The sequence below is a fragment of the Xiphophorus couchianus genome, chromosome 5 (assembly GCF_001444195.1).
Source record: "Xiphophorus couchianus chromosome 5, X_couchianus-1.0, whole genome shotgun sequence".
NCBI classification, from domain to species: Eukaryota; Metazoa; Chordata; class Actinopteri; order Cyprinodontiformes; family Poeciliidae; genus Xiphophorus; species Xiphophorus couchianus.
Genome location: NC_040232.1, coordinates 2,499,307 through 2,514,262, shown reverse-complemented (window position 1 = coordinate 2,514,262; position 14,956 = coordinate 2,499,307). Strand labels below are relative to the sequence as shown.

Sequence of the window (14,956 nt, the reverse complement as noted above, 5' to 3'; positions counted from 1 at the left end):
TTATTTTTAAGAACATACTATTGATGAATTCATAATAAAAGGTCTTTCTAAGAAGCACAAGCAATTTCAGATATTCATTTCAGTACACAACAAAAGCCATTGTCTGGTTTATTTGTGTGACAACAGAAGAAACTAAAAGGCAAACCAGTTATTGATGACGGGATTCAGGGAAGGAGAGAGTTAGCTAGAGGGGGAACAGAGAGTGAAGGTACGGAGCAACAGACAGGGCACATTACAAGGAGAATATGGGAAACTACAAAGAATAGAGATAAGGAGAGCGTGCAAGGAGACTGTGTAAAAATGAAGTGAGTGTGCGTGGGGTGGGGGACAAGCCCAGTTAAAGATAAAGGGGAGGAGAAAAACAAAAAATGTGGCAGGTGGGGAAGAAAAACTCAGAGGAATAAGGGAAAGACATTCAGATGAAGGATGGAGTAAATGAGAGTAGGCATATAGAGAAGGAGATAACCCAAAGTGATCCAGATACCGGAGCGGAGGCCAAAAAGAGTGAGTGTGATGGAGGAGCAGGACATGAAGAGAGAGAAGATGTCTGGAGGAGGGCAGAGTACAGTAAACCCCTCCATGACTCAACCTTGATGCCTTAAAAAACATACCCTACTTTATGTTTAATTGACCTTCATTCTTAAATTTACATGTGTTTAATCTGTGCTTGTGCTTGTTAAGAGTGAAACATTCAGAGTGCTTTTGTTTGACTGAAACCTTGGCCTTTTTTTGTCTCCTGTAGCTGTGACTATTCAATGCTAGATAAGAAGCACTCATGTCCCAAGGCTAGCTGAGCTTTTTTTTGTCTTTGTAGTCTGTATTTATATGTGCATAATAATGCATCTGGATGCTGTTCATGCACCTTTGATGCAAATGCCAGACATATTGCCCTTCACTGCACAGCATGGAGCAGAGAGTGAGATATTAACATGGTGCACACAGAAGAGTTTTCTCTAAGTGGGTTCTAATATTCCAGTTTCAATACCCACAGAGTTTCTGGATACCTCTAAAACATATAGTATTGCAGTGTTTGTGGGATAGAGAAGAGAAGGTTTGAAGACTACCTGAAGAGGTGGAATAAGTACACTGGTCTGTTGATTCAGCTGGTTGTGCAATCAAGGCAAGAAACATGAGTTTAGCTCTGAATTTAATACTTTTTCTGTCATTTGAATTCCTCATTTTAAAATTTGTGTAATTATCTTTTTATCCACTTACCAACAGGTCAACAAAAGCCTTTGTTTTCTATTGAGCCAGGCCAAACAGCAAAACCCATAGATTGTTTCTCAGATTGTCTTGCTGTCAGCGGGTGTCTTTGTTGCTGCCAGTTGACAACATTTCACATAAATAGCTCTCACCATTTGATAAAGTAATTGCTCCTCGGTTGACATGCTACAGGGAGGTGGGGAAGCTTAATCACTTCCAGATAACGATCAGTTCCAGCTGTCATTTTCCTGTTGACTGTCTTGATGTTTGCAGACAACTAAAAGCTTCTTTTCAGGCAGTTGATCTATTGTTATTACTTGACTGCAGTGACATTTATCAATTAAAAAAATAAGGAAAAAACCCTCTTTGTTTGTGTTACATACATGTCTTAAAACCATTGAAGCTCAAATACAAGATTAGGGCTGAAACGATTTCTCAAATGATTTGAGCACCTCGACTATTAAAATTCCTCGAGGAAAATTTACCTGCCTCGTTAATTTATGTTTTATTATTTAGCTCACTGTGTTCCGGCCGGGACATTATTTGCGGTGCACAGAGCTCTCACTTCCGCCTCTGAGTTGTTGACGAAAGCTAAGTGTTTGCGGCATAATGTCAAATTTTCAAGTTCGGCTCGTGGGGATTTTATTGATTGATGATAATGCCCGGGTTTTTATCATTTTTGGGGGACCAATAGGCATCCTTAAAATGACTGGCGTCTGGAGTACAGCAGCCTTTCTCCTCTGGGAGCCGCTGGTTGAAAGCAAACGGTGGGAAGAGCGCTGCAGGAGTATTTATACAAGTGAGCGGATAGACTGAACACGGCGGGCGGTTGAGTAGTTGATGCTTACAGTCTAAGTGTAGCTTTATGCACAATAAGTTTCATATCATCCGGGTCTCAACAAATGGGTGACGGAAATCATATTCGCGGGACATGGCTCGTAGCTGAGTTTCTGAGTGTGACGGACGTAGGTGCCGTAAATATCCCGTATTGCTACCCCCCGTTTTTACTTTTGGCCCCTGGTCTATCGGTCGTCTATCCCCCTTGGACTTACGTTCGTCTGTCCCCTGGTCTATTTCCTCCCTTCCACCCCCATCTTATGTACGTCTGCTCCCACCCCCCTCCAGGCAACATTTCCCGTATTCTTAAACCCAAAGCTTGACAGGTATGGGGCAAGGTGAGAGTTCATCTATTAAACTGACTGAAGATGAATACATAAACTAAAAGCTGGAGTATAGACTTTTTTTTTATAAGCGTATTTGTGAGCCTGCCTCTTTATTATTAAATTGAATATAATTTTAGATTTTTGTATTACTTTTCTTCTGGGTAACAGAAGACAGACAAAAAGAAACAAAAATATCCTCTCTGGAAGTATTTCTTTTAGCTTCCGGAACAGATTGTGCAGTGAAAAATGCGAATAGGTATTGTGTAAACAGGAAATGGAAGGCCTGTTTGGAGACCTTGATTAACGTGGGTCCTCTAATATAACTGAGGATTGGATGTTGTCTGTTTACCAGCGACTTCTTCGCCCGCAGGTTTGTATGGAGGGAAAGCCTCTATATGCTGGAAACCAGTATTGATGATGTCACAGAGTCTCGAAACTCCGGTAGCGGAGTGAGTGAGTTAACACGCGCTGATCCAATGATCAGGTCTCACCCTAGATAAAGCGATTAGTTTGTAATCTAGAGCCTGGTAGGCTATACGGTCCAAGTCAGCAACAGAATGGGTGGAACAGATCCAAAATCTCAGGTGGAAATTGGGGTTGAAGTATAGGAAGGTAGACTCAGAGTCAGCGGCAGGCACATGACACGGACATGAAAAACGCTTGAAAGCTTTCGGTGGTTGACCACAAATCATCTCACGCTGAGATAGTTGATATAGGACAGGTGGAAACAATCAGACAGCCAACAGGAGCAGGAGAGCAGCATGAACCATGGCAGGAACAGGGACATCATGACAAGTTCTGTTTTTTAACCAGTCCGGATGCATTCTAGCTATTTCCTAGAGTCATGAGATTTGGCTTATTTGAATACAAACGGCTGAGATTAACTTCCTTTGTGGGAAGCTAATTCTCTATGAAGGAATTAGCTTCCCTGTGAAAGGTTCAGTTCAGGAAACTTTCTTTCAGGAACGTTCTGTCATCTAGTAGAGACTTGAAGTCAAGCTCCTGCTCCTTCACATTGAAAGGAATCAGTTGCATCTGCATGTGATCATCTTGCCCAGTGTTTGTCTTCTGAGCTCTGATATGAGCAAGCTGCTTTTATCCACACAACTACCACTCACTAAAATATTTTCTCCCTTTTTGATCATTTTGTGTTTGACACCAACAACCATGCAATGTTGAAAGTCAGTCACTCAAACCCTCTACTGCTGTCTTCATCACTGAAAACCATTGAGTTTCTGTGAGTGTGTATTTAAATGCTTTGTTAATGATTGTATTCTCTATTACAAACTTTGATATATATTTAAATAGAGACCTAAAAAGTGCTCTTCCGCGCTGTATTAACTGAGCTCTCATTCAGCATGAATGCACTGCCACTTTTGATTTGGCTTGGTTTAATTTAACAGCCTTTCTGTGCTGCTGTGCTAATACCTGACTTCAGCAGCAACACCTCTTCAGGTCATCATTCTAATTAAACTTTTGCCTCACAAAGAGATGAGCAGGTCATCTTTTTTCTTTCAAAAAATGTCATTAAGACTGATTAATTTGTGATGACATGAAACAATTTCTAAAATTGCGTATGGCACTTTGACTTGGTCATGTAGTAGATGGAACATTTAGTCATGGTTGTAATATGTTTTCCACAGTCCTGGTTAATTGTCTCGGCAACCAGGCAAGTACAGTCTGGCATTTTGATTCAATAACTGCAAGTCAAGTGGGGATTCAAATACAGAGTGCGCTTGAGATACAGATGCCTGGTCTGGTCTTGCTTGAGGTTTGTCCTTCTATACCTGTTTTCACTTTTGGACAGTTATGATATGTAACTGTGGCAACAAGGTATAGCTTTTACAACCAGGAGCATCTGATTAGCATCTCAAAAGATCAAATAAATGCCTTAACTATGACCCCAAATCCCAGAGGAGTAGAAAAACAGTTGCAAAGCAGGACCTAAACGCAGAGAAAGAAGGAAGAAGTTCAAACCATTCCTTCCCCTGGGGATGTGATCCATGGAAGAAATGGATCCAACTTTTCTCTATGCAGCTTTCTAACCATAGAGCCAGATGGAGATTTAAAGACTGGCAAATGCAAATGATCTGGATTAGCAGAGCTAGCCAACAACTGAGGGTGTCATCCAGGACATGTTACATGGAACATGATCTCTGTTTCTGGATATTGAGCTGTTATGTCATGATTACCGCCACTGTCTTCAGTCAGAGGCTTCTTCAGATTCGTTGCAAGACTGACTGTTACTGGAGTTAGTCTTGCAACAGTATCCCCATCCTGAATGACTGTTTGAAAATATTTGGATGACATAATTTAATTTCTTTTTGAAGTACAGTATTTTTGCTATTGAATTGGATTGAGCTATGAACCAGCACGTTAATTTCTCATAAGATAAAATGTAACTTTATGCATTACAGCATTGTTTTTAATTGAAAATACGTTTTTGACAAATTTCCAGCCTTCCTGGGAGATCTTTTGAAGAGTCATTTTGTTTCTGCGTGGCGTCTAATGTGAATTTCAAATTCAAACTGTCATAAGGGGATAAGAAGACGCATGTCTGTTGTTTCATCTCCCTCCAAGCAGAAGCAGAGGCACATCTCTGACGACCCAAATCCAAGGAAGGAGGGGGTTACATGACCGCATACACAATTTCACTGCAGTGAACAAAAAGTGGGCTTTAATCAAAGTACAACTGAACATGAAGTTGCTGTTTTTTAGAATTTTCTGCAGTCACATGGCAATAGTCCCTATTCATTGGCCTTTCTCTGGCATTGCAGACTTTCTTTGCATGAACCATATGTTCATGCTCTCATTAACGAACCCTCTGGCATGTGGCCCATCCTCATCCACCAGTACTGTCCAGGGTTCTGGTTCAGAGGGCAAAGAACCGAGACTTAGCAGGAGGTTTAAATGTCCTGGCATTCTGTGAGCCTCCGAACATTACCGGGGTGTGAGGCTAAGGATGCCAAGGCACTGGTGGCTCTGGAGTTTTATTTTGGTCGCGTTTAGCATGATTACTGCCGTCTGTCACAGGATTTGGAGTATTCACTGCCATCTTAGCTAAATGACTACAGCTTTATTTAAAAGGCTGAAAACTGTTTCAAAGAAAAAGAGAAATTAAAATGAAAGATAAAGCTGTTCAGACACAAACTGAATCTAATATAATGTGTGAAACAAAATATATAAAAATGACATAACGTTTGACAGAACTTGGTACAGAAATCTAAATTGTTTAATGAATTTCCTAAAGTCTTAAAGGTATAGTTCATATTAATCTGTTTAATTTTTGGGAGATGAGCAGTTAGTCCTACATGAATCATATAATTCAAGTAGCAATTTTGACTAGGATCAGAGGGGAAAGAAGTTTGAATTCTCCAATGTCACTTTCACAAAACTTTTTCATTATTAGTCACATGATGAAGAACTGACCTACACCATGATGTTCGCAGAAATCTGTAACAATATTTCCATCAGGATTTTATTTTTAAAATGCTCTTTAGAAATGTTTGATAGAAACAACAAAATCGGAAAACATTCTCAATTTTGCTAAACCGGTTTCTTGCGTGAGGTGGCTTTTCTTGACGTTAATCTGCTAAAGGGGAAATGGAAACACATTTGACAAATAAGTTTTGACGTAGCGAACATTTACATTCATCAGAATTGCATTTCTTCCTTTACATCTATGACCAACGTGTAATACTGCAAAATCTAGTTGACACGTCAGAACATTACAAGTTGTTCTATAGCGACGCATTGCTGAAAACATCCATCCATTATAAATGTGTGGTCCATACTGGTTTGCAACCTCTACTTTGCAAAATTAGAGGTTGCAAAGTAGAAAACGTTTGTGTGGCTACCGCACATTTTCACGCCAGGGGAAAAAGTGTACGTATAGTTACGCAAACTTTGACGCAAAGTTCATTTTTATACATGCCGACTTGTGCGTAAAATATGGCCCCGCAGATTTTTTGAGTGAAATCCGCTTGAGATTTCCTCAACTCCAATTTCACAAACTTCATAGCATTGAAAGCATTGTTCAATCAACGCTAGAGTCACTCTGCTTTAGATGCTCTTTTACATGGAAAGTGTATAGAACTGCTCAAAACTCTTCTTCATAATTCTGAATCATACCTCTAATTTTCAAAAGCAAAAATAAAACTTTTAACCTAAAAAATGTTTTTTTATTTTTCTAAATCTTGAGGTGAATAAAAAGTGATGTTACTAGATTGTTGAAGTTGTTAAACAGACTTAATTTTAGTGGCAGTTGATTTTATCCCCTCCCATTTCCCTTCCATCTCTGTGGAGCAGAGTTGTGATCTTGCACTTTGGAGTGGAGGATCACAGCTGACCGCTGATCCTCACAACCTTCATGTCTTGTGATTTGCTCTGAGGACGTGCACGGTCCTTATCAAAGCGCCCCGCCTGCTGATTATCTCTCTCGCTCTCTTTAAAAGACCAAAGCTGTGAGCAGTCTGTTGGATGAGACTTTTCCACAGGGGCGAGGATGGCAGAGTGCTGCATCAAGAAAAAAAGATGAAAAAAAGTTTCAACACTGAACAGGATACACAGAATTAATTATGCACAACACAGCATCCCAACATGCTAATTTATCACTCTGTACCTTGTAGTGTTTTACTAACTGCTGTTGGAACAAAATTTGATTCACTATAGAATGTATTTTGTTGTAGGCAGTAATTATGCTGCTTTTTTTAGGGAAAAACTGCAATAAAAGACTACTGACTGCAGTGTCAGGCTTTACAGAAACTTGCTCACTGCTACATCTCAAATTCTGCCATTAGAGAGAAAATATAAATATATAATGCCACATATAGTATGTCCATGTTTCAATGTTTATCCAGGTGTTTCAGACATGTTGAAGAATTGTTTTTGTGTCTGAGCGGCCAAATCTGGGGCCTGTCAGACTTTAGTGGTACAGTATCAAAGATGTTAAGCATCTCACAGAAAATGCCACTGTTAAACGAAATCCATAAGAAGAAGACACTGAGCGCTCTAGTCAGATTAAACTAAAATTGAACTTTTTGGCGCTCATACAAAACTAGCAGAGAAGGAACTTGCACTACATATAGCCCTGAAAGCACCATCCCCGTGGTGAAACCTGGGGCTTGCATCTTCACGTCGTATGAATGCTTTCCTTTTGCAGAGACGTGCAAAGAAAAGAAAATATTCTTTATTTTCCCACTTTAGGAAAATCGAGGGAAGGTAAAGGAAAGTATTCCGATTTAAAGTAGAGAATGAAAGAAAATGAACTAAGGAGCAAATTTACAACATGATAAAAACATTACTGTATAGTTACTGTTATAGCATACCTTGTTTTGAAAGAAATGTGCAACTGAGTAGGAAAATCTTAAAAATGTATGGGACGTACATCTTTGTGCAAAGAAAACAGCCACACGCTACAAAAAACTACAAATATTAGTAAACCTTAATGAGTTTGTTGGGACAGTGATGGTTCTAGAGTCTAACAGCTGCTAAGAGGAAGGATCTGTAATGATGCTCCTTTGTGCACCCAGGATGCAGCAGTCTGTCACTGAAGAAGCTCTCCAGCTTCTGCCATGGGTGGAACACATTGTCCAACTGCTCCAAACTGAGCTAAATACAGAACCAACATGAAAAAGATTAAAAAGCTTAAATTCTTAAGACTCGGGCCGAGTTGGTCAAAAAAGTATTCACACTGGGGTTTAAATCAAATGCTGGCCGCTATTTCTAGATTTATTTTTTCCATGTAAGCACAGTTTAAAACTTGGGCTCTTGCTCTTCTTCTAGCTCATAAAATACCAGTAAAATACACTGAATAAGTTGTGCTTTTATAGTGAGAAGATGTGGAAAGGTTTAGTGGTTTGAATAATTTAGCATGTCTTTGCATGTCCAGACAGAGGTTTTCAAACCATTTTTCCTCAAAAGAAAAGGCAAAAACTTCAGTTTGGCCTCTGTTAAAAGGTAGTTCTGTAATGTGTTGCTGCTGCATAGACATTATTAAAACACGTCAAACCTTTAATGTTTCATAGAAAACTGTGGCCAGAAACCACAGTTTAGATACTTAAGACAGCAAAAGTTACATACCTGTCATAAAATAGCACCTATAAAATTATGAAGTCATTAAATTTAAATAGTTTTTTATTGGCTTGAAATATTTTTCTCTAAACTGTCCAGTTTAACAACTGTTTGAAGTCATTAAGACAGAAACAGCCCCCAGCAGTGTCTTTGTTTAAGGAACTGACTGCAGCATCAGTGTTTATGGTTATGAGGGTATTATTGTTATGCCGCTGTCAGTGAGCGCTGCAGGAATTGGTTTCCAGTATGTAATACTCAAATAAACTGCTTTATATTTCTTAACAGTTAATTTGATGTACTCCCAAACATAAAAATCCTGGGTTTTTTTGCTTATTACAAGACATTTTGAGTGCAGAATGTTACTTTTTTGCTTTGTTTTTGTTTTTGTTCTACCCATAAACCCAGAAAGACAAACTTTGCTGATGTTATTTTTGAAGACATCTGGAGGAAACAGTTCTGACACCTATTGAAGTGGGCCTATTTCAGAATTTGCACTTTACTTGAGTAGAATATTTTTTGGTAAAAAAACCCCACTAAAAATCATACTTTTTACTTTACTACATTTCTATAAAGGCTTTTGTTACTCGTAACTTCTACTGGTCGTGTTTGTGTAGTTTGCATCTGTTTTATTCCACTAACACACTGTAAAATTGAACACTACTAAATATGGTAGGTGGAAGAATAATCATTTTTGTCCTGTGGGCTGAGATCTGGGCGGTGGTGATGATGGCTGTGTCTGATTCTCTACCAGAGTGTCCTTGACCTGTCCTTCCAGTGGCAAACTTAATTGCAGCCTATAAAAGTGATTTAGAATTTCAGTGCTATCAACGGGTCTTTTTTTAGATCACAGGTGCCAAACTCAAGGCCCGGGTGCCAAATCCGGCCCGCCATAACTATTAATGTGACCCTCTAGATCAGGGGTGCCCAAAGTGGGTCCTGGAGGGCCGGCATCCTGCATGTTTTTAGTTCTCTCCCTAGTGGTAGTAACAACCTTTTCAGCAAGTCAATGTTCTTCTTAGGCCTTCTAACAAACCACCATTTGATCCAGGTGTGTTAAACCAGGGAGAGAACTAAAACTTGCAGGATGCCGGCCCCCCAGGACCGAGTCTGGGCACCACTGCTCTAGATTCTAGAGAGAAACATAAATTTAACTTTAGGATAACAGTTGTGTTCTTAAATAATATCAGTTAAATCAAACCAGGTTTTATTTGTATTGGACCAAATGACAAAAGTACAAATGGAACCCAGTCAATTTTTATCAATTAACAGATATTTCTTTTTGAAAGATTCTTCCATAACTGGCCCCTTGAGGACATTCATGATCTTGATTTGGACCAAATTGAACTCGTGTTTGACACTCGGTTAGTTTCTGATTAGACCTTCTGATTTAAACGTGGACTCATCTACTCTAAGACTGACTTTAGACATTATTATTGTATTTCAACTAAATAAATGCTCATTTGTTTTGTTCAAAAGTGTTCCTAGCTTGTTGTAACGAATGACCTGCAGAGATGCCCTGCAGATCATATATTCTGTTTCCTTAGATATGTCAACACTTTATGACTTCATTATCTTACTTTAACTAAAGATAAAATGCAGCAATGAGCAGCTCTAAATGTCAGTCTTTGTAATTCAGGGGATTTATATGCTTACAATTCAGTTCAGATTATTTTGATATCTCATAATAAGTTGCATATTTTTTTTTGCCTTCAAATCCATAGCTTCATTTTCCTTAGGGATAAAAAAGTACTTTTGAAGTGCACTGAATTATAGAATATCAGAAAAATGTTGAAGATGGCTATACATAGGAGGCTTTGATCACCATGAAAAAAAAATCATATCTTTTTATTCTGCTTTGTTTCACCTTATATTTTTGGAAATGAGACTCATATTGACCTTCTGCAGAGAAGGTGGTGATGAGTACTTCCTATGCTTGAGGGTGAAACTTATATGTTGTATTAAAAAAACTGTTGTCGACTGCTGGCAAGTAGCAGTCAATGAAATCTGATGGAAAAGTGAGGATTGAGAAACAGACTAAGTGTGAAAGCTGTTGCCTAAGGGTTGAACTCTCACTCTACAACTGACTGCATGTATTTCTGCTGGACACATCTGATAATCTGTCTGCTGCTTCGTATCAAAAGCAGGTTAATTCTCTTCAAAATGTGTCCGCTCTGCTTTAAGATTCCTTTTAAAAATCTGACGTAACATTGTTCAGACCAGTAGTTCTCAGGTCTTTGCCCTGCATGTTTTAGATGTGTCTGCTGCAGCACACCTCATTCAAATGGTTGCTTTACCTCCTCAGCATGTTGTCAATGCTGCAGAAACCTGGTAGCCACCTGTTCATTCAGATCAGGTGTGTAGCAGCCGGGAAACACCTCAACATGCAGAGCACCGGGTCGACTGATTTAAACTCTTCAAAAATGTCATTTTAATGCAGAAATTTCTTTTCTCTGCAGGTCATCCTTATTCTCACCAAACTCTATGACTTTCACATCGGCAGCGTCACGGAGAGCACTCTCTGGAGGTGAGTACTCAACGCTTTGTTTACTTGTGTGAATGGTATCAACATCCTTAAACAACAGATTTTAAACTAAGGATTGCAAAACTATCCTGATGATGTGCTCAGTGTTGCAGGACCTTAATCCTAATCTAAGCCAAATATCCATATCTGCTCTTTGCTCATTCATCTTCAGCTGTGATTCTGTTCTCACCTTCCCAGTCCATTGTGGGAAAACTGTGTTCTGGTATCATCCGCCTCCAGGCGGTGCACTCGGGTGTAGGAAGCTGGTTTCCATGTGCTTGTTCTGGGATATCATCTGATGTACTCGTCTTCTTCCCCCCTGCAGGAGAGAAAATAAACACATACACAAACACACGCAGTTTGTGAAACAAAGAGAGTGCTTGTAAAAGAGGAAAAACAGACGATCAGAAGGAGGGATAACACATCCCTGATGAATAGAAACTGCAGCTAACCCATTTTCAGATCTGTATTGTGTAACACAAACAGTAATTTGCTTGTTTCTCTTTGGGAAGCCTGTAAACACATGACGACGTTGGCATGGCCGTGAGAAATGTAGAGCAAAAACCCTAAAAAGACAGAAATCGATTCATGCTATTGTTTTACCACAAGAATCATAGAATGAATATATTTTTATAACTCTATTAGAATGAAGTCGAGCCTTGTGACTTGTGAACATAACCTTTATGTTGGAATGCCTGAAACGGAGAGAAATGTTACTGTGAAGCACCATAGCAATCAGTGTAAGCTGATAGAAAATGAAAATGCCAGAGGGGAGTACTTTAAAAATTATTTTAAATTGCACAGAAGAGGGAAATTATGAAGAGATTTGCCACACAGGAGTAAAAAAATAAACTCAAGGACAATTATATCAATCTCAGATAAGGTTTGCCATTTTAAGAGCAAAAACAATTTTCCTTCAATGCATTTTTTTTTTGTCTTTGAGATGTTTTTAATGGCAGCTTTTTAAAGTGTAGGAACAGTTTCACCTCTAAAATATGTGTTCTATGCCCAGTTTGTAGGGCTGCCATCACAAAGAATAGTGCTTCCAAAGTAACCGCTGGCTATTTTTGACATTTAAATACCGTCTGTGCAACAGTTATGATCCTCAGGCAAAAACAGAGTTTTGTTTTAGTCTTTGAGGAGCTACAAAGTAGGCTGAGTTTCTTTTTAGTCTGAGAAATAGAAGACGGACTGTTCTGCTGTCGACAAAATATTCTAAAATATTCTGGATACCGATATGGCTGTTTCATCATAACACTCTTCTGTCTGCATTTCTAAAATGACTGCATACATGACGGGAATATGAAATATATCCTTTCAAAGCTTGACTTCCATCTGTTTTTTCTTTTTTCTCATGACGAAACTGCAAAACCTTTTTGGTACAAAAGATCCCATATTTTGTGCAGCAGCTGAAGTCTCTCCACTTTGATGAACCTTGTTGTCCCTGTTGCATAGTCTCAACACAGGCATGTCCCCCATCATAACCACCACAGATGGTGGAGAGGGAACATAATGTAGCCTGCGGGAGAATTAAAACCCACCACAATGTCAATGGAGTGGAGCTGGGGTGAATTTCTTTCAGAGGAATGTTGGATTAACCGGAACATGACATTCACTGGGATTCAGTGTCGCCAGGCTTCATACAGTCATTTGTTTCCTAATGCATTTTAGCATCTATTTGTCATGCTGGTAAACAGAAGCAGACAAGTGGTCAACATCAATCCAGGAGGTCGTTCAAAGTAAAAGTCTGTTGTAGTTTTGAGTAAAAATGAACTGCTTTAACATATCTAGTGTTTCATGTCCATCATCCTGAAAACTTGAGAACATTTAACAATAAATGGTTCCTTTACGCTACTCGGATCATGCACTGATATTTAATGAATTCATCACAACCAGGTATAATTACTGACCAACATTAATATTCAAATATTCTTTGCTTTTAACAAAGAACCCTGTTCCTTTAAAAACTGTTGCCAAGTTATCAAATATGGTGTTGAGTATATTTCTTGATATTGAGTTTGAATTTTTAGCATCGTCACACCCTGACTGCAGTTCACTATAATAAATCAACAGAATTAACGGATCATCTACGTTCTGCTTAACTGCAGGAAGGTAAACAAACTGAAGTCTTTCAAAGTTGTGCAATGCTGTCAGATTTAAATTCACCATGACAGCTGAACTCTTTGGGGAAGATGCAATCAGGTGAAGAGACTAATCCATAGTGTGAGAGGAGGGACCATGACTGCTGTTGAAGATCATTATTATTGGCAGCCCTCCCAGCACTGTCACTCGGCCACAAACCTACAGTGAGCGGGGAGCAGCTGTCCATCCAGGCTTGACTTGGCACTGTCTGAAGAGACTTGTGAAAACCTCAGGAATATTTTTTTTCATAAGTTTGTTTTATTGAAAGAAAATGAATTGGTTTGAGGAATGAGGTTTCTAACAGAGATCACAGCTGCGATAGAGTCTGAAGAGGAGCGTTTGAGTTGAATGTTTATCACTTCAACAGGAATAGATCCCAAATGGCACGTCCAATGCTGCCTCTCGCAAAGGTCAATGCTGTGGCAACACCTCAAAGTACTTACCAGTCGGTCTGTCGGATTTAATGAACATCCTGACCTTAAACAATGAAAGCTGATCAGTCAGACCCTGCATAATTTTCAAAGTATTCACACTGTTGAAGCGTTGGAGAAGCAGGCGAGCTAGTCGGTGCAGACTATAAATCAACTCTGCAAAACAGTTTGTCTTCAAAGTTGTTCAGCCCTTCTCATCTGGCCTCTAGAGTATTGTCTCTGCGTGAGGAAAACATTTATTAAAGATGACAAGTCCAAAACTCATTTGCAGGTATTCAGACACAGTGCAAATTAATGCCAACAACAAAGTCAAGATGTATTCCCCCCCTCTTTCACTGCTGGATTTTGACACATCCAATACTTGTTCTTTATGCAAAACAAGTCGATGCAGCAGTTGTTTTCTTTGCTTTATGTTATGTTTACTGAAGTTTTTTCCCTTCTTGTGTTACTGAACAACGGATGTGGAAAGTTTGTGGGTGAACTGAGGTTTATGTTTTCTTGTGCATGAGGGAAAGTTGAACAAATGGAAATCAAAAATGGATGGGAAAAACAAACTGGATTTGGATCAAATGCACACTAAAGCAGGAACACATCCCAAATTAAAAACCTACGTAAAAGAAAATAAAATTTTAGTGTAGATTCTAATCTGTCTGCACAAAATTAAAACACCTATAGGACAAATAAATCATTTTTATTTTCAGTTACAACCACATTATTAGGTACATGCTCCCAGTACTGAATTGGACCCTTTTGCCTTCAGAATGCCTGGAATCTTTGTGACACAGGCTGAATAATGTGTTCAGAAACATTCCTAAGCGGTTTGGTTCATACTGACATGATGACATAACGGAGGTGCTGCAGATTTATTGGCTGTGCATTCATGATTTGAATCTCTTGTCCCATGACATCACAAACATGCTCTGCTGGGCTGAAGTGAAATCAATGTCATGTTCAAGGAAAACATGAAATTTTTCTAGAAACTTATGAATTGCATTTTTGCACATGCAACAAACTCGGAGCATGCAGGCGTAGTTTTTCACCGCAGTGCTCCAGTCTGGCTCTCAGATTACAGGCAGCATGGAGACCCAAAGAGAAAAAGTTGATATTTTACTACTATTCTACTGACTAGTTTTTTTCAGAACTTCTTGGTGAACAGAAAAGAGTGTCTTTAAAACATGACAGTTCAGTTCTGTGATGAAAATCTGGATTTTCTTACTGTTTTGAAAATGTAAGTCTGCTTTTCAGTCCTGGTTTCAAAACTATTTCGGCAATCGGATCTTTACTGAGATTCAAGATCCCTGGTATTTTTGGAGGTTAGGAATCGCTACCGCCTATAGATACTTGAGATTCCCTAGAAAATCTCTTTCAACTGACAATTTTTATAGTTCAAGTAACAAATATACCTTAATAAGCATTAATACACA

General features: G+C 39.0%; 1 protein-coding gene across 3 annotated transcripts in view; it reads left to right on the top strand.

Annotated features, from left to right (window-relative positions):
* The window catches only part of sorcs3a (sortilin related VPS10 domain containing receptor 3a), a 223,111-nt gene that overhangs the window by 84,447 nt on the left and 123,708 nt on the right, over positions 1-14,956 (top strand). For all 3 annotated transcript variants that reach the window (XM_028018662.1, XM_028018663.1, XM_028018664.1), the window contains one exon: positions 10,895-10,962. In XM_028018662.1, the coding sequence (XP_027874463.1) occupies positions 10,895-10,962 (68 nt within the window). The remainder of the gene's footprint in view (positions 1-10,894; positions 10,963-14,956) is intronic.